General features: G+C 37.0%; 1 protein-coding gene across 2 annotated transcripts in view; it reads right to left on the reverse strand.

Moving 5' to 3' along the window:
* Positions 1-895: 895 nt before the first annotated feature.
* The window catches only part of BRMS1L (BRMS1 like transcriptional repressor), a 39,993-nt gene continuing 19,387 nt past the window's right edge, over positions 896-21,501 (reverse strand). The window contains exons 5-11 of one of the 2 annotated variants that reach the window (XM_055418255.2): positions 11,715-11,811; positions 10,517-10,600; positions 9,765-9,829; positions 8,995-9,034; positions 8,205-8,276; positions 6,946-7,072; positions 896-2,679 (exon numbers count right to left, since the gene is read on the reverse strand). In XM_055418255.2, coding sequence (XP_055274230.1) covers positions 2,562-2,679; positions 6,946-7,072; positions 8,205-8,276; positions 8,995-9,034; positions 9,765-9,829; positions 10,517-10,600; positions 11,715-11,811 — 603 coding nt within the window. In that variant the 3' untranslated portion in view covers positions 896-2,561. The remainder of the gene's footprint in view (positions 2,680-6,945; positions 7,073-8,204; positions 8,277-8,994; positions 9,035-9,764; positions 9,830-10,516; positions 10,601-11,714; positions 11,812-21,501) is intronic. The other variant, XM_055418256.2, reaches the window with a different exon arrangement.

Consider the following 21,501-nt stretch of genomic DNA (forward strand, 5'->3'; position numbering starts at 1 on the left):
TGTTGGGGAGGGATAGACTAAGCATAAAATCCTGGAAGTTGAGACAGGAAAGGTCCACATACTGATTCTAAGACACAGGCTGATTGTAAAGTTACCAGCAGCTGCTACATCACATTTTGCAGATTCTAACAGTTCTCCTAGACAGCATATCAAAAAGCAGAGACATGACTTTGCCAGCAAAGGTCTGTCTAGTCAAGGCTACGGTTTTTGCAGTAGTCATGTATGGATGTGAGAGTTGGACTATAAAGAAAGCTGAGCACCAAAGAATTGATGCTTTTGAACTGTGGTGTTGGAGAAGACTTGAGAGTCCCTTGGAATGCAAGGAGATCCAGCCAGTCCATCCTAAAGGAAATGAGTCCTGAATATTCATTGGAAGGACTGATGGTGAAGCTGAAACTCCAATACTTTGGCCACCTGATGCGAAGAACTGACTCACTGGAAAAGACCCTGAAGCTGGGAAAGATTGAAGGCAGGAGGAAAGGGGATGACAGAGGATGAGATGGCTGGATGGCATCACCGACTCAATGGACATGAGTTTGAGTGAATTCAGGGAGTTGGTGATGGACAGGGAGGCCTGGCGTGCTGCAGTCCATGGGGTTGCAAAAAGTTGGACACAACTGAGCAACTGAACTGAACTGAACAGTTCTCCTAAACTATTTGACCAGAATTCAAATGGCAAACTGACAACAATGAAATCTATTTTATAGTACTTCAATCACAGACAAGCATATGCTTATCTGAATCAGTATTAATTTTATGGAATGTGTTTTATGTGATATAAACATTGAAGTTCTGAAAGTAAAAATGCTAAATCATGGTTTTTAAAATAATGACTTTTACTTAAAATTTCAGAACTTATACAATATATTTTTATTAAAGTAGAACATATACACATATATTTAAATTAAGTATAACTTACTGTCTTAAATATCTGCAACAGAGGTTGAAACAGAAAAGCAGTAACATTTGTTAAACACTCCATATTTATTAATGTAAACTGGCTCAAATCCTTCTCAGAAGTAGACAGGTTATAAATAAAAGAACTCAAGCACAAGTCATTCAAGACACTACGAATGACACTCAAACACATCTTTTTATTATATACTAAATTTAAAAATACAAATCTTATTAAAAATGCTTATGAAACATTGTATACATAAGTACTGTCAAATACTATCAGATTATGACATTATGTACATTTGCTAAGGTTAATTAGAAACAGAACAACATTCATAACTTTGCTGATAATGAATTTCAGAAGTCAAATATTTTAATTAACATTTGGCAACTTTGAAGTAGTGATCTGCACAGGAAGATGTCTGCAGAGGTAAAACAGTGAGAAAACAAACGGAAAAATGCAGATATTCCTGCCCTAAGTGTTAATAAGATCTCTTCTTCACCCTCTTAAGTCTCAATATAACAGAAATTAAAGTGCATAAGACCACCAGGAATACCTGATTTGGTTGTACCCTAATATATACGACAGCTAATTGTGCTGCCATATTGAGGGCTTCGATCTCTGTACTGTTCCTGAGGTTTTAGAAGTTAATTTTTAATGTGACTAGGGGAAGAGAGGCCAATACTTTCTAAATTGCACGAAGTGGCCTTAAAGTGTAGAAACACCAAAGATAAAAGTATTAATTTGGGAATAGATTCAAGGAGATCATCCCTGTCTATTTTGCCCTAGAAATAAAATTAGGATATGAACCTAGTTTTACCTCTGGAAAATGCTTACTAAAAATCTGTTTCAAAAGGTCAGACATGTACAGCAAGTACCACAATACTGTCAGTTACTGTCCACCCACTTACATACTGTATCATAAATACCAGGCATCAATACCTGCCCTCCAAAATTTCACAAGAAACACAGGAAGAAGCATGTTATTACTTGACACTAATTTTGCTAATCAACATAAAGTATGATCTGTAAAAACAGATCACCACCATACAATCAAGGAAGAGGAGAAGGAAAGCTGCTAGTCTACAAAAGTGCTCCTTTTAGCTTTCAAGCCCAATAGCTTAATTTTGGGTAAAATAAGATTGTAAAGTAAGGCCATCAGTTCTAAATAATCTGATGAAGCCATCTATACATACGTATATACGTTTAAATTTTAGTTCTGATTTAACACGAATGTGCTATTACAAACCGTTTATAGGAAACATTTTATCAGGCTTATTTACAAAGATATGATCAGAGAAAAGATCTTGAAAATCAAGAAAACTGCAGATAAATGTAGCCATTGCTAACACAGTTCACTAAAGGTAAGACAGATTTACATAAAAACCAAAGAAAAAAGTTTAGTAAGAAACCCCTACCATATACACCTATTGGTCATTGGATCAAAAAGGCAAATAAATGTAATGATCATGACTAAACTTTTATTACTGTCTCCTTTAATAACATATCAACATGAGGTTTACTTAAGAGTACTACCTATAAATACACAGTCTTTCATGATTCAATGAGAATATTAAGCTATTGAATACATTTTTTTTATTCCCATGGCACATCATACTTGGTAACACTAATAAGGTAGATTTAGATAACACTTAAATCATGATTACGAATGTTTAATTGAGTATTTTCCTTTCTGTAGCTGTGAAATGTAAAGCTTAGATTTGCTTCCATCAGGCCTCTTAAACCAAACTTCATCATGGTTAATTGTTGTAATTACAGCACTAAAAAGAAAAAAAAATATGAATGAATGAATGACAATATGCCTCCTCCACTCATTTTAGAGCACTAGCTATAAAACCAAAATAGCTGGACTGTAAGGGTAGACGCAGGTATGTAATTGTCATTTACCAGAATGCTACTAGCAGGGCATGCTGCTAAAAATACCACATTCAGCTACACAAATATCTCCTTTCTTTTCTTTTTTTTTTTTTCTCCTTTCTTTTCTTAATAGAGTTGGTAAAATTTACTCTTGGAACTATTAAAAGCACATTGCCAATTCCCATCCCACCTCCTAAAGACAAAAAAATGGAGCTAAAACTGTTCTTTATATGGTATTACAGCTCCAACTCATATCGATATGGTTGTAGGATATGTTCTAAATACAAATCTTAATTCCCAGTATCAAGCATCTACGGTACTCATACAGATTTTTTTTTTAACACTATTAATCTTTATATGTTAGGTTGGTGCAAATGTAATTGCAGTTTTCCATTGCTGAACTTTGCCATTTGATATTGAAATACATTCCTAAATAAATGTGGTTATGTTATACATCATTTTTTAATGCACATTTCTCACTTTATGTTTTTTTGCAAATGACTTATTACTTGCTGTGTATTTTATATTTATTTTAGACAAGGGAAATGATGTTAGGCAAAAAGCAGATTTGGGTGACTTTTTTGAGTTCAAAATGGGTTGTAAAGCAGCAGAGAAACTCACAACATCAATGCATTTGATCCAGGAACTGCTAACGAACATACAATGCAGTAGTGGATCAAGAAGTTTTGCAAAGGAACTGAGAGCTTGAAGATGAGGAGTGCAGCAGCTGGTCATCGGAAGCTGACAACAAAATTGAGAGCCATCATCAAAGCTGATCCTATTACAACTACACGAGAAGTTGTCGAAGAACTCAACTTGAGATCAAATTGCCAACATCCACTGTATCATCGAAAAAGAGAGTTCCAGAAAAACATCTATCTCTGCTTTATCAACTATGCAAAAGCTTTTGACTTTGTGGATCACAATAAACTGTGGAAAATTCTGAAAGAGATGGGAATACCAGACCACTTCACCTGCCTCCTGAGAAACCTGTATGCAGGTCAGGAAGCAACAGTTGAACTGGACATGGAACAACAGACTGGTTCCAAATAGGAAAAGGAGTATGTCAAGGCTGTATATTGTCACCCTGCTTATTTAACTTATATGCAGAGTACATCATGAGAAACGCTGGGCTTGAAGAAGCACAAGCTGGAATCAAGATTGCTGGGAGAAATATCAGTAACACCACCCTTATGGCAGAAAGTGAAGAAGAACTAAAGAGCCTCTTGATGAAAGTGAAAGAGGAGAGTGAAAAAGTTGAATGTTCAAGCTCAACATTCAGAAAACTAAGATCATAGCATCTGGTCCCATCACTTCATGGCAAATAGATGGGGAAACCGTGGAAACAGTGGCTGACTTTATTTTTCTGGGCTCCAAAATCACTGCAGATGGTAACTGCAGCCATGAAATTAAAAGACGCTTACTCCTTAGAACTCTTTGTCAACAAAAGTCCATCTAGTCAAGGCTATGGGTTTTCCAGTGGTCATGTATGGATGTGAGAGTTGGACTGTGAAGAAAGCTGATCACTGAAGAATTGATGCTTTTGTACTGTGGTGTTGGAGAAGACTTTTGAGAGTCCCTTGGAACGCAAGGAGATCCAACCAGTCCATCCTAAAGGAGATCAGTCCTGGGTGTTCATTGGAAGGACTGATATTGAAGCTGAGACGCCAATACTTTGCCCCCTGATGTGAAGAGCTGCCTCATTTGAAAAGACCCTGATGCTGGGAAAGATTGAGGGCAGGAGGAGAAGGGGACGACAGAGGATGAGATGGTCGAACGGCATCACCGACTCAACGGACATGAGTTTGGGTGAACTCCGGGAGTTGGTGATGGACAGGGAGACTTGGCATGCTGCCGTCCATGGGATTGCAAAGAGTCAGACACGACTGAGCAACTGAACTGAACTGATGGTCATTTGGCATTTGAAGCAAACTGGAAAGGTGAAAAAGCTCAGTAAGTGAGTACCTCAGAAACTGACCGAAAATAAAAACTCCTTGTTTTGAAGTGCTGCCTTCTCTTACTCTGTGCAACAATGAACCATTTCTCAATCAGATTGTGACATGCGACAGAAAGTGGATTTTATACGACAACCTGCAATGACCAGCTCAGTGGCTGGACCAAGAAGAAGCTCCAAAGCACATCCCAAAGCCAAATTTACACCAAAAAAAGGTTGTAGTCACTACGTGGTGGTCTGCTGCCCATCTGATGCACTACAGCTTTCTGAATCCTGATGAAACCATTAGATCTAAGAAGTATGCTCAGCAAACCGATGAGATGCACTGAAAACTGCAAGGCCTGAATCCAGCATGGGTCAACAGAAAGGGTCCAAGTCTTCTCCATGAAAACACCTGAACTCACGCTGCACCACCATCGTTTCAAAGTTGAACAAATTGGGATACGAAGTTTTGCCTCATCTGCCATATTCACCTAACCTCATGCCAACAGACAACCACTTCAAGCATTTTGACAACTTCTTGCGGGGAAAATGTTTCTACAACCAGCAGGGTGCAGAAATGTTTTCCAAGAAAGCATGGATTTTTATGCTACAGAAATAAACTTATTTCTCATTGGCAAAAATGTGTTGATTGTAATGGTTCCTATTTTGATTAATAAAGATGTTTCTGAACCTAGTAACAATGATTTAAAATTCACAGTCCAAAACCACAATTACGTTTGCACCAACCTAACAGAAGTCTTTCTAAAGCTACGTTTGTGTTTAATCCTCTTTTATGCTATTTTATCTCCTTTTTAGGGCTACCCTGGTGTCTCAATAGTAAAGAATCCACCTGCTAATACAGGAGACACGGGTCTGATCTATGGTGCAGGAAGATCCCCTGGAGTCTTCCCCTGGAGAATGAAATGGCAACCCACTCCAGTATTCTTGCCTAGGAAGTCGCAAGGATATAGCAGTCTGGCCGGCTACAGTCCATGGGGTCACAAAGAGTCGGACACAACTTAGTGACTGAGCACAAACATTTCCTTTTTAACCACATTTATGCTACACAGTAGTAGTTACATGTTTCAAAAGCAATAAGATAAGGCAAAGAAGCCAGGGGTATTTATATATATATATATATATATATATATGCGTCCCAGGTGGTGCTAGTGGTAAAAAACCCACTTGCCAATATTGGATATCTAAGAGACATGGATTCAATCCCTGGGTCAGGAAGATCCCCTGGAGGAGGGCATGGCAACCCACTCCAGTATTTTGCTTGGAGAATCCCATGGACAAAGGAGCCTGGCAGGGTATAGTCCATGGGATCACAAAGAATCTGACACTACTGAAGCAACTAGCATGCACACACACACAGATTCTAAGTAGCAGCAGTTATATGACTCAAAAGCAATAAGATAAAGCAAAAAATCCAGGGGCATTATATATATAACCTAGTAATTAATTAGTTCAATGGACTTTTATGAGAAAAGTTTGCTCCTGAAATGTATATTCAATACTAAATGCAAACACTTTATTTACTATTACTACCTAGAAAAAGCTATTTTCTTACTGTAGAGGATAAAAAAACTCTGAGGATTAAATAATAAACTACTAAAGGAACTAAAAAAGTGATGCACATTAGTATTTTCCAAAGGCCACACCAGAGAAAACTTAGACAGCTCTATAAATAATTATACAAACTTTACTTAAGCCTAGACAGGTTGCATCTTTTAAAAGGCAATTTTCAGTTTTCAAGTTATACTTTAATTACCATCACTCTAAATTTTCATTAATTTTCAATTCCTTTCCCATTCTAATTGATGAGATTTTTTTTATACAAAATACTAAAATATACCCCCAAAAGTTAAGAGCCACACAATGGAAGCACACTGTCAAATTCATAGTAGTCTGGTTTAAAGGTCATAATATGAGGATCGTAACAAGTCATCTATTTTAAGAATTAACAAATGGGATCTCTTACCTGGCTAAATAATTCTAATCTTTACACTTATGTTAATGCTTTTGTCCAGGAACTTAACATGTAACTCTAGTGTATAACATTAACATTGGTGTTCAAACATGCGAATAAAATCATACGTCACGAGAAGAAAGAAATCCGTAGGCAATTATTAATGTATTATGAATGCACTACACAAGCAGCAAAAACTTACTGACAACAATGCAGTACACTCTAACACTGAGCAGCATTGAAACAATAAAGGCTTTTTACCTTGTAGGACATTCATCTTTTTTGTCAATACATATTGTCTGTCCACGTATATACCATTCACCATCATAGTATAACCTTCCCTCTTCGGATCTAGCACTGTGCAGGTGTTTTTCCAGTTTCACGGGTGCTAAAGGGATCAGTTCAAAAACAGTTATATTAATAAGACATTGTCAGAAGAACAAAAGTGCAGAACACTTAAGCATTAATACCAATCCACGCATATATGTGAAAAAACACTAAAAATATTTCTTTAGATAACAAACCTACATCTAATAAAAACAAAGAGAATTTCATTTCCCACATTTTTTATATAATTCACTGTTTTTAATAGAGCTATTTAATAAAGCTAAACAATATATAATCAATTAACTAGACAAGTGCAAGAGGGCAGATATATTATCTATTATTAATGCCAATTTTAAGTAAGATTTAAAATCTGAGTTGTCATACTTCCACTGAAAATTCCCTGATGGCCCAGATGGTAAAGAATCTGCCTGCAAAGTGGGAGACTCAGGTTCAATCCCTGGGTGGGGAAGATCCCCTGGAGAAGGGAATGGCAACCCAGTATTCTTGCCTGGAGAAATTCCATGGAAAGAAGAGCCTGGTGGGCTACAGTCCATGGGGTTGCAAAGAGTCAGACACAACTGAATGACTAACACACACACAAACAATATATAATAAATCAATAACTAGACAAGTGTAAGGAGGAGAAACGATGCATTATGCTTTATTAGTGCCAATTTTAAGTAAAATTTAAAATCTGAGTTATCATATTTTCACTGAAAATAATATTTTTTCATATTGTCTCACCTGACACTTTATATTGTCTCAACTGACACTTTCAAAAAAGCAAAGTTTAACATATATTCCAAGAATTTCTAAATTTTGATTCTAAAAAGCAAATGTCCTCAGTAGAATTTTCATTTTTAAATTCTAGAAATGGTTTGAGATTCATCAGATAAACTCATGCAGGAAAAAAAAACAAAACATTCTTTATGGAAGCACACTGTCAAAAGCACACCATGAAATACACCCCTGTGCACCATTCAAATGTCACCACCTCAGAAAGGTCTTCCCCAACCGTTCTACCCACTCCTCAGTTAATCTTCACCACAGCTTTATATTTCCTTCATAGCAATTATTACAATTTGTCATTATCTAGTTAGTTATCTATTTTATACATTATCATTCTGCCTCCCTCAAGGAGTTCCAGGAGATTCAACCCTTGCACCACTGCATTCACTGACCTCAAAAAGTACCTGGTATGTAAAAGGTTTTCAGTAAGTATTCACTCATGCATTCACTCAACAAATGTTTTCTGAGCACTGTGACTGAAACAGACAGATTTCTGACCTTTGTGGAGCTTACGATTCTCTCAGGAGACAGGTAAACATGTAAACAATCAAAAAATTACAAATTGTGGTAAGTGCCATGAAGAAAACAAAGAATACACATGCTAAAGATAACAGGGGCTGGGGAGGAGACCCACTCAACAGTGTAGTAAGACTCTTAAAGGAATCCATGGCTTAAATCTATACAGTGAAAGAAGGCAGAAACAGAAATTATTCTAGACAAGAATGTCCGTCACTACTTTAGCAGTGATTTCAGGATTTTTGATGAACCCCACTGCCAGCATTCTAATCTCTCTCATAGAAAATATAGATACAGAAGTAATTTTGCCCACAATTCCAGAGGCTTGTGGAACTGAAATTCCATAATTCCTATTCACAGGCTCTCTGAAGGCCATCCACAGACTCCAGACACTTCCCCTTTAGAATTACTGAGTCCATTAAAAATACTAAATAAATACTTTTAAGATTACTGATCCATTATTAGCAATTGTAATGCAGTTGAAACGCTAAAGAAGAAATACATTCCATTCAGAAATCTTGAAACCTTTACATGAGGCAAAGACTCCAGAATTTTTCACAGTTCTGCATATAGTTTTCACTGATTAAATGAAACCAGTGATGGGGGAGTGGTTTAGTATGTAGATGACTTAAAAAGTCTCCAAAGAGAAGATTTCTGAACTCAGACAAAATGACTTACGTTCTGTTTTCACTCTATGTGGACCAAGTGTAGCCATTGCCTTAATTAAAAAAAAAAGAAGAAAGATGTCTGAGTTCAAAATCAAAGTATATTTTGATATCCATTTAATATATAAAACTTACAAGCTTAATAACAGACACAGTGAAATATGATCTGCTTCAATAAATTCACAATGTCTAAAACCATGGGAATATAAAAAGAATAAAAATTTCTTCTAGAGGTGTTATCAATACCTAATATAATCTCAAATTCTCAACTAACAAACTTCTAAGAATGGAAAGTTTTAATAGGAAAACAACTCTCCACTTTCAAACCAACACAGAAAATCTTCTAACATTTCAGTGCTTAATGACAAAATGCAGAAGTGTATAATAAAGGTTCAAATATTCAGTCACTTTCATTCATTCAACAAATACATCTGAGTGCCTTCTGTGAGCCAGTACCAGGCTAAGAACTAGGCACAGAATGGTAATCCATTACTATTTTGGGGCAACCTAAATACTTTTTCATACTTTTGCATAAATTATTAATTATGTTATCACAGGAAAAAATACAATCAAACTGCTAACATGCCTCTCTTAAAATACTCTTGCAATCCACAGTTATTTGTATTAGTAATAACTGCCTTAGAGAGACTGTTGCAAAGTAAAGCATATTTACAATATTTTGATGTATTAGTGAAGTGACGCAGCAGCAGCAGTGAAAATTATAGACTCTTAAAAAGTAGACTACAAAAAATATACTTGAATTCCATTGCTTTTTAATCATACCTTCCTTATTGTTGTCCAGTCTTCAAGAATATCAAGATCTTGTAACATATAAACTATATACGGACGTTGAAAAGTCAAGGTCAATTTTGCTGTAAGAATTTCAATTTTAAACTATATTTCCAAATTTCTGTTTTTCAGAGACTGGAACAATGACTTCAGACAGAAACCTTCAGCATGCTGAATTCTGACTCCAAACTGCTTTTCAAAAAACTTAGTACCAGCATAAGAATGTTCTAGTACTTCAGATATTATAACCATATTCTCTTAATCTTATGGTGTCTCTGACAGTAAGATACACCAACAACCTAATCACTGTTTTGAGGTGGGCGAGGGGGAAAGCAGGAGCCAGGGGAGGGTACCACAGGGAATGCCAAGATTGAATGTATATATTAATTTAATTTAAAGACATTCCAGTTTCAGAGACATTAAAAGTGTCAAAAAGTACACATGAGAATTAAGCAATCATGCTATATAATAAACAGCTGCTTCACTTCAAAGCCCTTGTGATCTACAAAGCCATATTAATTTTCAGTGTTGAGATCATGGCTAAATTTCTTATCCTCTATACCTCGCTTAATCTAAACTATATCCTTCTGCTTTCAATCATTTTTAAAAATCATCTTTTCTTATTACAGGATCATGCAAATAAAGACAATGTATACTAATAAAAGTTACAAAGATATGCACAGTGCAAAAATGTACATTACAGCAACAAAAAAATAAAATAACCCAGAAAATGTGAAAAAGGATATCTGACACAACAACTGGCTTCTTTTTGTCAGGACTGAACGGATCCTTCCTCTTTTTTCTTGACTGAAGCTCATCGTTCCACAGTTCTGGCAAGTAAATAAAAATTAAGTATTATCTGATTTCTTGAGATCAAAGGAAAAAAAAGACTAATTTCATAGTAGCAAAACTGTATTGGTGGCTTATATGCTATAAATATGGGTATATACTGTATATAATGACTATATATGATTTCATGAACAGCTATGTATTTATGAATTTTCCTCTGCTTTCATTAGAGCAAAATTCAATTTGGCACTTAATGCTAGTAACTGATGAACATATATGTCAGGCACTTAAATATTCATCACGTGAATGGTCTCAACTAATCTTCGAAGCTACTGCTCAGGCAGACAGTCTCATCACTTCAATTGTATGAAGAGACTGACTTAGGAAAGCTAAAACAACTGTCACCCATGGTCACCCAACTAGTTGAACAACGGCCTGAGAGCTCAGCTCGTCTGCTCTGCCTATTTTATACTGGAGAAACAGAATTTATTGGTGGTGGACAGGGAGGCCTGGCGCGCTGTGATTCATGGGGTCGCGGAGAGTCGGACACGACTGAGCGACTGAACTGAACTGAACTGAACATAATACACATGCAAGAACCATAGGATAACCCAGTAAATCTTCCAAGGTGTAGAAAGCCTTTCCCTAAAAAGCCAGTTTCACTTTGGCCTAATCTAATTATTAATAAGTATTTCCTTTTCTTGAGACAAAAATCTGCCTCCTTATAATATCCATCCTTTTGTCCTAGTTTGTGTAGGACCAAGAGAAAAGGTTTCTCTTCCTTCTTCCACGTGACAATCTTCCAAGACTTAGAGGAAAGAATACATACTGTAGCTGTCTTCCAATACTACTCTTACGTTGTAATAACATTCTTAACTATTCTTACAGTACATTATTCTTATGCCTGTTGCTCCTGTCACACTTCTATTTTATTCCTTTTCATGTGCTTCATTTTCTACATCTTTCTGAAGTATGAGTCCAAATTAAAGCAACAATCACAATCACAGCAAATTCTTTAGCAGTCTTCCTCCTTGCCCTCTCATTAGGACATTTCATTTATATACCATTTGTATAGGAGACTAGGTATGAGGAGACACCTCAGTAAACCAAAGGTTTCGTGTCACTTAAACGTGACAGTCACAGCATTCCCCTTACCTGAGGTAATATCAATGCTGTGCCGGTCCTCTTCAAGCCTTCTTATCTTCTCCTCTAGCTCACTCTGTACTGTATCATATAACAGAAGCTTTTCACTCTGAAAAAAAAAAATAGATCACACATAAGTAGGAAGGAGAGAATCGTTCCATATTTAACTAACAGTACCAAATAACTCCCTCTTAAAAGTATTTTAACATATGGTGCTTTTACTTAAATTCAACTTAAAAATTTTAATGATGAAATGTCAAATATATGAATGAACTAAAACTAAAAAGTACAGAATCCAAGTATACAGAGAACTATATACAATTAAATTGTTTAAGAACATCTAAATCTGTATAGAGGCAAATATTTACTTCATAAAAAACTCACAGTGAGCTCCTGTAGCCCCTTTTAAATACAGGCAGGTTCCCTGTCAGCACAATGGAGAGCCTGTCCTGTAAAATGTATTGTTGTAAAATAAACTATTTTCTCTCATATCAGAACACTTCCTCACTATTATGTCAATCATATTAAAAGAGATTAATATATCATCAAGAGAAAAATTCAAGTATAAATTCTATAATAATTTTAAACAATTCAGTTAAAGATAAAACTGTAAAATTATAGACTAATTATATCCCAATCTTTCAACAAAACTATAGAAACACTGAGCCACTGGCTAAGAGACAAGACTATTTACTCTAATCAGACTAGAATCCAAGTCTACTTGTTCTATCCCATTGTTTTTTTCATTATAAAATACTGTATGCTTCATTTTAAAAGCCACAGGATGAGCATCAGTATAATGTGTGTGTGTGTGTGTGTGTGCACTCAGTAGTGTCCAACTCTATGTGACCCCATGGACTGTAGTCCCTCAGGCTCCTCTGTTCATGGAATTTTCTAGGCAAGAATACTGGAGTGGGTTGCCATTTCCCACTATAATTTTACATGATAAATCATATAGATTTATCATATGAAAGGTTGTGACAGATTGCCACCCACCTACCACACGCATATCTCTAGTAAAGACAATAGCCTACTGGGGTATAGCTAGATATGCTGCTGCTGCTGCTGCTAAGTCACTTTAGTCGTGTCCGACTCTGTGTGACCCCATAGACGGAAGCCCACCAGGCTCCCCCGTCCCTGGGATTCTCCAGGCAAGAACACTGGAGTGGGTTGCCACTTCCTTCTCCAATGTGTGAAAGTGAAAGTGAAGTCGCTCAGTCATGTCCGACCCTTAGCGACCCCACGGACTGCAGCCTACCAGGCTCCTCCATCCATGGGATTTTCTAGGCAATAGTACTGCAGTGGCTTGCCATTGCCTTCTCCGATAGCTAGATATGACTGTCTCATAATAGCTACTGGCAGTTAGTTATGATTTCTTGTGGAAGGCATAAGCCATGCTCATTTTCAGCATTCCCAGTGTCAATCATGAAGTCTTCTCTTTTGGGGTTTGAAATTTAGAGTCGACATATGCTTGAAGGTTCTCCCAAGTGCTGGAGAAAGATGCCTTCTGTAAATTTGAAGCAATCTCGGGGGTAAAGAGAAAGCAGAGCTGAAGAAGGCTAAAACTAGATCTCCTTTGAAAAATTATCTCATTACATGTTACACTCTGTGCTTACTTCCTTTTACTTACTCCTCTGCTTTTGGTAAAATTTTATTGAATAGGCTAGCATTATCTACACTGTACTGTAAGAATCGGGAACTGTTACACAGCAGATAAGAAGGGAGAACAGGCTGCAGCCACAGTCAAGATCGTGTGATGGCTATGAATAGAACCAGATTCTCCAACCAAAGAGGACTCTGAAAGCTAAGCAGGAGTGATAAAGACTTTGCTTTCAAGAATATTTCAATGAAAAAAAAATTTTTTTTTTAATTACCACTAAAAAAAAAGAATATGGACTTTTAACTGAATTCTCTTTGTAGTCCATTGATATATTTGCCCTAGGCCAAGCAGAAATTCTGAAATAAACCTACCAGTCATTGTTTACAATTAAAAAAAAAAAAGTTACAACGGGACTGAAATGTTTGAAGTTGTGAAGGCATCTCTAAAAAATACTATAGGTGCACTTTAAATTACACAAATAGAAGCGCCTTGACCCTGTCCTCATTATTCTGTGTTCTTCACTCCCTTATCCCCAGCTCCTCAACAGCCTTCCATGAGAAGGAAAGAAAGTCATAGATGAAGCAGGTAAAACGACATCCGGAAAAGAAAGAGGCATTCAAAGTCCCTTGCTTTGGTGCCTGTAGAACCTTCTATATTCAATAGGTAATTTAGCTTTTTTAAAGTATTACTAACTATAACTACATATTAGGCTTCAAAATCCCACACCCCTCCAAACTTCACACATATACTGAGCGAACCTGCTCACTGACCCTTTTCACCAACTGAGACCATGCTCCTTCTCAGCAGAGCCATGTTAGGCAGTGCCAGGAAAGTGGCTCCAAGGCTCCATGTTTGCACTGGTCTCCCTCTAGCCGGGGTTCAGAACCAACTGCCTGTTGGCCATTCCCTGACTAAGGCATCTCACAGTTTTGAACCTTGACTAGCATCTTGGGAGATTTTCAAGGACTAGCATTACCAGAGAAAGAACAAAACATATTCAAAGACTACATACAGTCTTTTTTAAGTATGTTGCATTGGAATAAAAAGATAAGCAGAATAGGATTTAAAAGCCAAGAAACAGACTCTGGTTGTGAGAAATGTTACAAAAAAGGTGACTTTTCAAATCATTTGAAAACCAGATGATAATAAATGACAAGAGAAAAATAAGTTTAACCGTACAGAGAAAAAAAGTTGGCTTAAAATTCAACATTCAGAAAACTAAGATCATGAAATCCAGCCCCATCACTTCATGGCAAACAGATGGGGAAACAATGGAAACAGTGACATACTTTACTTTTCAGGGCTCCAAAATCACTGCAGATGGTGACTGCAGCCAAGAAATTAAAAGACGCTTGCTCCTTGGAAGAAAAGCTATGACCAACTTAGACAGCTTATTAAAAAGCAGAGACATTACTTTGCTAACAAAGGTCCATCTACTCAAAGCTATGGTTTTTCCAATAGTCATGTATGGATGCGAGAGCTGGACCATAAAAAAGGCTGAAGAATTGATGCTTCTGAACTGTGGTGCTGGAGAAGTCTCTTGAGAGTCCCTTGGAGATCCAATCAGTCCATCCTAAAGGAAATCAGTCCTGAATATTCATTGGAAGGACTGATGTTGAAGCTGAAACTCCAATCCTTTGGCCACCTGATGTGAAAAACTGACTCACTGGAAAAGACTGATGCTGGGAAAGACTGAAGGCAGAAGGGGACAACAGAGGATGAGATGGCTGGATGGCATCACAACTCAATGGACATGAGTTTGAGCAATCTCCAGGAGTTGGTGATGGACAAGGAAGCCTGGCAATGCTGCAGTCCATGGGGTCACAAAGAGTCGGACACGACTGAGTGACTGAACTGAACTGATACAGAGAAAAAATTCTATAACATGAGGTTCTTTGCCTTACGTTATACAAAAAAATTAATGGACTAAACAGTTAAATTTACAAAATGAAATTTAAAGGAAGTAAGGAAAGATAGTGAATGATACTGGGATGAAGAAAGCTTTCCAAAGCACAAAAATCCAAAGGACAAGTTACGTTTTAAAAAACTATTTGTGCACAGAGAAATTAAAGACACATTAAAAAGCAAACAAAGGTAAGAAGAAAGCAATAAAAAATATCTGCAACATGACAAAGCCTTAAAACCATCAGATGAAATTAAACAAGCATGGATAAATCAGTAAGAAAAATCTAAATACTGTCCATGCTGCTGCTGATGCTGCTAAGTTGCTTCAGTCGTGTCCAACTCTGTGCGACCCCATAGATGGCAGCTCACCAGGCTCCCCCGTCCCTGGGATTCTCCAGGCAAAAACACTGGAGTGGGTTGCCATTTCCTTCTTCAATGCATGAAAGTGAAAAGTGAAAGTAAAGTCGCTCAGTCGTGTCCGACTCTTAGTGACCCCATGGACTGCAGCCCACCAGGCTCCTCCGTCCATGGGATTTTCCAGGCAAGAATACTGGAGTAGGGTCCCATTGCTTTCTCCGAATACTGTCCATACTCACTACCAAAAACAGCCAAAAGAAGAGACAGAGAGACAAATACAAGTGCAAACTAAAATGTGCAGCATGTAATACAATTCTTCACTTGGCAGTTGTTTTATTCTTTCAATTATAATAAACAACGCCTACCAGAAAAATAAACGACCCAATCAAAAAATGGGCCAAAGAACTAAACAGACATTTCTCCAAAGAAGACATACAGATGGCTAACAAACACATGAAAAGATGCTCAACATCACTCATTATCAGAGAAATGCAAATCAAAACCACAATGAGGTACCATCTCATGCCGGTCAGAATGGCTGCTATCAAAATGTCTACAAACAATAAATGCTGGAGAGGGTGTGGAGAAAAGGGAACCCTCTTACACTGTTGGTGGGAATGCAAACTAGAACAGCCACTATGGATAACAGTGTGGAAATTCCTTAAAAAACTGAAAACAGAACTGCCATATGACACAGCAATCCCACTGAGGGGCACACACACTGAGGACACCAGAATTGAAAGAGACACGTGTACCCCAATGTTCATCGCAGCACTGTTTATAATAGCCAGGACATGGAAGCAACCTAGATGTCCATCAGCAGACAAGTGGATAAGAAAGGTGTGGTACATATACACAATAGAATATTACTCGCCTATTAAAATGAACACATTTGAATCAGTTCTAATGAGGTGGATGAAACTGGAGCCAGTTATACAGAGTGAAGTAAGTCAGAAAGTAAAACACCAATACAGTATATTAACACATAAATATGGAATTTAGAAAGATGGTAACAACAACCCTATATATGAGACAGCGAAAGAGACACAGATATACAGAACAGACTTTTGGACTCTGTGGGAGAAGATAAGGGTGGGATGATTTGAGAGAATAGCATTGAAACATGTATATTACCATACGTGAAACAGGTCACCAGTCCAAATTTGATGCATCAAATAGGGCACTCAAAGCTGGTGCACTGGGAAAACCCAGAGGGATGGGATGGGGAGGGAGGTGGGAGGGGGGTTAGGGATGCGGGACACACATATACCTGTAGCTGATTCGTGTCAATGTATGGCAAAAACCACCACAATATTGTAAAGTAATTAGCCTCCAATTAAAATAAACAATGCCAACTGATACAGAGAATATAAACCAGCTCAACAATTTAGAAAGTAACTTACAAATAAGTATTAAGGACTTCACTGACTACAGCCTTTGATCTAGTAATTACGCTCAGCATTCCATCCTAAAGAAATAACAACCTTGGCCAATGTTGCATGGAAAAGGATGCCCACAACAGCAATACTCGTAATGCATAAAACCAGGGACAAAGTAAAATCCAATAACAGAGTATTGGCTACAGAAATTATTGTACATCCATACTACTACTCTGCAGATAACAAACATTCAGAATTCAAAAAGCAGGGGAAAACTGCTCAGTAAAATTACAAATGAATCCAGATCATTAACTCTCTCTTCCCGAAGACATAATGAAGTAAACAGAAAACAATTACAAAATAAATCAACAAACTACACTGATAGTTATCAAACAAAGGAAGGAGCACAATGCCATGCCATAACCTCTGAAAATGATAACTAAACTGAGACAGAACCCCAAGATCTGCATTAGGTACACTATACACATGCAGGCACTCTGTAAAGAAAGAATTTGAGAAGGGGGAATATTCGAAAAGTCTGAGTCATACTTCCAAATCTAGGAAGAAATGAAGAAGGTTCTGGATAGGGGAAAATACATGGGAAGCCCTAAAGACAGAAAGGCTCACCAGTGAGAAGAAAACTTCTAGAGCTCAGAAGCTGACAAGCTCTGCACACAGGCAGATTATACTGACTCACTCCTAGATATGAATGATGACCAAAGGTGGCTAGTTATTTGCGAAAAGTATCAAAATGAAAGACATAGAGACAAATGAACAAAAAAGAAGGATAAAGAAACAGAAACAAGATACAGAAAAAAAGTTCAAAACAACTGCATGTAACACCCATAAAGGGATGAGATTACACCCTTGAGAAAAGAATAGGAGTTGGAAAAAATATAAAAAATGGGTAATCAGAGGACATAGGAGCTCTTGGAAATAAATGAAGAATGGAAATAAAGTATTTAGTAAAAGGATTGGAAAAGAAAGTTGAATACACTCTTAAAAAGAATAAAATAAGAATGAAGGGAAGAGGCGGAGGGAAGTACAATAAAAATATAAGATCTATATAATATGTAATAGTATAATATATATATGAAATACAAGAAAATTCAAAGATCAATCTTGGAGGTTCAGCAACTAACCAATAAGAGTTCCAAAATGAGAAAACAGAAAATAATGGAGAAGAAACAATATAAGAAACTTCTCAGAACAAAAGATATGTTTCCTGATATAAATATTCCTCTGAGTATTCACATGAATGAAAAGAGACACACATATCACCTTGCTGTTTCATAACATCAAGGATAAAGAAAACATCTTACAGCTATTCAGGAAGAAAACAGGTCATGTACAGAGGATCAGGATTCACAATGATAACAGGTTTCTCAAAAGAATACTGGAAGCTGGAAGACAATGGAAAAATGCCTTCAAAATTCTGAGGAAACATCATTACTTACATCTAGAATTCCACACTCTGAAGGGTGAGTTAAAAGATGGTTCCAGACATGAAAGATGTAAGGGTTTTAAAACATGTCCAATAAATCTTAGAGATGCCTCCCTTCAAAAGGTAGACCCTGATTCCTGTCCCCTGAAAGTGGGCAGGACTTAATGATTCATCTGTAAGGAACAGAATGTGGCAGAAATCCAGGTTATTAAAAACACTGTCACTTCTGTCTTGCTCTTGTGAACCATTCACTCTGGGAGAAGCTAGTCACAAGGTCATGGGGGCCCTCAATCAGCCTGTGGAGAGGCCTATGGAAATAAGGCTTCCAACCAACAACCAGCAACAACCTGCCAGTCTTTAAGTCAGTCACCGTAGAAACAGTTCCTGCAGTCCTAGTCAAGCCTTCAAATAGCTGCTTCCCTGGCTGACCTCTTCACTGCAATTTCATGTGATTCCCTGAGCCAGAACCACCCAGCTAATTTGCTCCCAAATTCCTGACCACAGAGACTGAAAAATAAAATGCTGATTACTGTTTCAAGTGACTAAATTTTGGAGTAAGTTATTATAAAGCAATAGATAACCAATACAAGAAATGTCAAACAACTAACTTCTATACACTTTTTCCCAAGAATCTACTCAACAAAATTGAAAAAAGAAAACAAGACTATAGCAGGGAAAGAAGTAAAGGGAATTACTTTACTTGTGAAGAGATACCCATGAAGACAGAGATGCAGCTGGCATAGAAAGTATCTGAAGGATGGAGCAGAAAGAAATGGGGTCCAGGGCTGGAAGACTTGCTCCCAGGATGGAGATCTCCAGAAGGAAATGGGTCTCATGGATTACCTGATGCATCTGATCATGTGGAAAACGGCACTGGGGGTTTTCATAAATCTGCTCGAGTCTCTGGGGAGAACTGATAAACAAGAGAAAACTAACAAACAATAAATTCCAAGGTTAAAAAAAAATAGTTGTACAAGAAGGGAAATTTAAGCAAAGCATAACTCTGGGATCAGTAAAAAAATAGTTATTGTTACAACAAAAACAAAAATTGTGACATAACAATTTTAGAAGAATGAGATGAGGGAAACTATTATGGACTCCTCAGCTTTCAAAAGGTACTATCCAAAATTGATATTATTTAGAAATGAGGCTAAACTCCAGAAGCTATGATAAAAGATTTACATAGACAATTGGTGCTTGCATGGAAAACACAGAGATGGGAGTGAGACTGCTGTTTTGCATTATAAGCCTGTGCTTTCAGAAATATGTACACACATTACCCAGTAAAAGCAGATCTTTAAGCATATTTAGGGAGGGGGAAACTGGCTGAAGGTCGTCAAAAGGTACAAATTTCCAGTTATAAAATAAACAGGTACAACATGATTAATATAATTAACACCATTGTATGTTATATACCAAAGTTGTTAAGAGTAAATCCTAAGAGTTTTCATCACAAGGAAAAATTTATTTTTCTATTTTTTAATTTTGTATTTATATGAGATGATGGATGCCCATTAAACTTATGATATCATGATGCTTGTAAATTAAATCACTATGATGCACACTTTAAACTTACACAGTGGTATATGTCAATTACATCTTCATAAAACTAGAAGAAAAAAATTTTAATTTTTTTATTGAAGGATAATTGCTTTACAGAATTTTGTTGTTTTCTGTCAAACCTCAACATGAATCAGCCACACGTATATATATCCCCTCCCTTTTGAACCTCCCTCCCATCTCCCTCCCCATCTCACCCCTCTAGGTTGATATAGAGCCCCTGTTTGAGTTTCCTGAGCCATACAGCAAAATCCTGTTGGCTATCTATTTTACATATAGTAATGTAAGTTTCCATGTTACTCTTTCCACACATATCACCCTCTCCTGCCCTCCCCCAATATCCATAAGTCTATTCTCTATGTCTGCTTCTCCATTGCTGCCCTGTAAATAAATTCTTCAGTACCACTTTTCTAGATTCTATATGTGCATTAGAATATGATATTTATCTTTCCTCTCTGACTCACTGCACTCTGTGTTATATAAGTTCTTGGTTCATCCACCTCATCAGAAGTAACTCACACGCGTTCCTTTTTATGGCTGAGTAATAGTCCATTGTGTATATGTACCACAGCTTCTTTTTCCATTCATCTGTCAATGGATATCTAGGTTGCTTCCATGTTCTAGCTATTACAAATGTGCTGCTATAAACAATGGGATACATGTTTCTATTTCAATTTTGAACATGCCTAGGAGTGGGGTTGCTGCGTCATATGTTGGTTTTATTTCTTTTTCTTCCCTGATTGCTGTAGCTAGGACTTCCAGAACTATGTTGAGTAATAGCTATGAAAGTGGACACCCTTGTCTTGTTCCTGATCTCAGGGGGGATGCTTTCAGTTTTTCACCATTGAGAATAATGTTTGCTATAGGCTTATCATATATGGCTTTTACTATGTTGAGGTAGGTTCCTTCTATGCCCACTTTTTTAAGAGTTTTAACCATAAATGGGTCCTGAGTTTTGTCAAAGGCTTTTCCTGCATCTACTGAGATTATCATATGGTTTTTACCTTTCAATTTGTTTATATGGTGTATCACATTGATTGATTTTCCTATACTGAAGAATCCTTGCATCCCTGGAATAAACCCAACTTGATCATAGTGTATGAGCTTTTTGATGTGTTGCTGAATTCTGTTTGCTAAAATCTTGTTGAGGATTTTTGCATCCATGTTCATCAGTGATATTGGCCTGTAGTTGTCCCTTTTTGTGTTGTCTTTGTCTGGTTTTGGTATCAGGTGATGGTGGCCTCATAGAATGTGTTTGAAGTGTTCCTTCCTCTGCAATTTTTTGAAAGAATTTTACAAGGATAGGCATTAGTTCTTTTCTAAATGTTTGACAGAATTATCCCGTGAAGCCATCTGGTCCTGGGCTTTTGTTTTTTGGGAGATTTTTGATAACAGCTTCAAACTCAGTGCTTGTAATTGGGTTGTTCATAATTTCTTTCTGGTTCAGTCTTGCAAAATTGAACTTTTTAAAGAATCCGTCCATTCCTTCCAGGTTATCCATTTTATTGCCATATAGTTGTTCATAATAGTCTCTTATAATCCTTTGTATTTCTG

This window comes from Moschus berezovskii, chromosome 21 (assembly GCF_049115385.1).
Source record: "Moschus berezovskii isolate FMDL1 chromosome 21, NW_MosBer_1.0, whole genome shotgun sequence".
NCBI classification, from domain to species: domain Eukaryota; kingdom Metazoa; phylum Chordata; class Mammalia; order Artiodactyla; family Moschidae; genus Moschus; species Moschus berezovskii.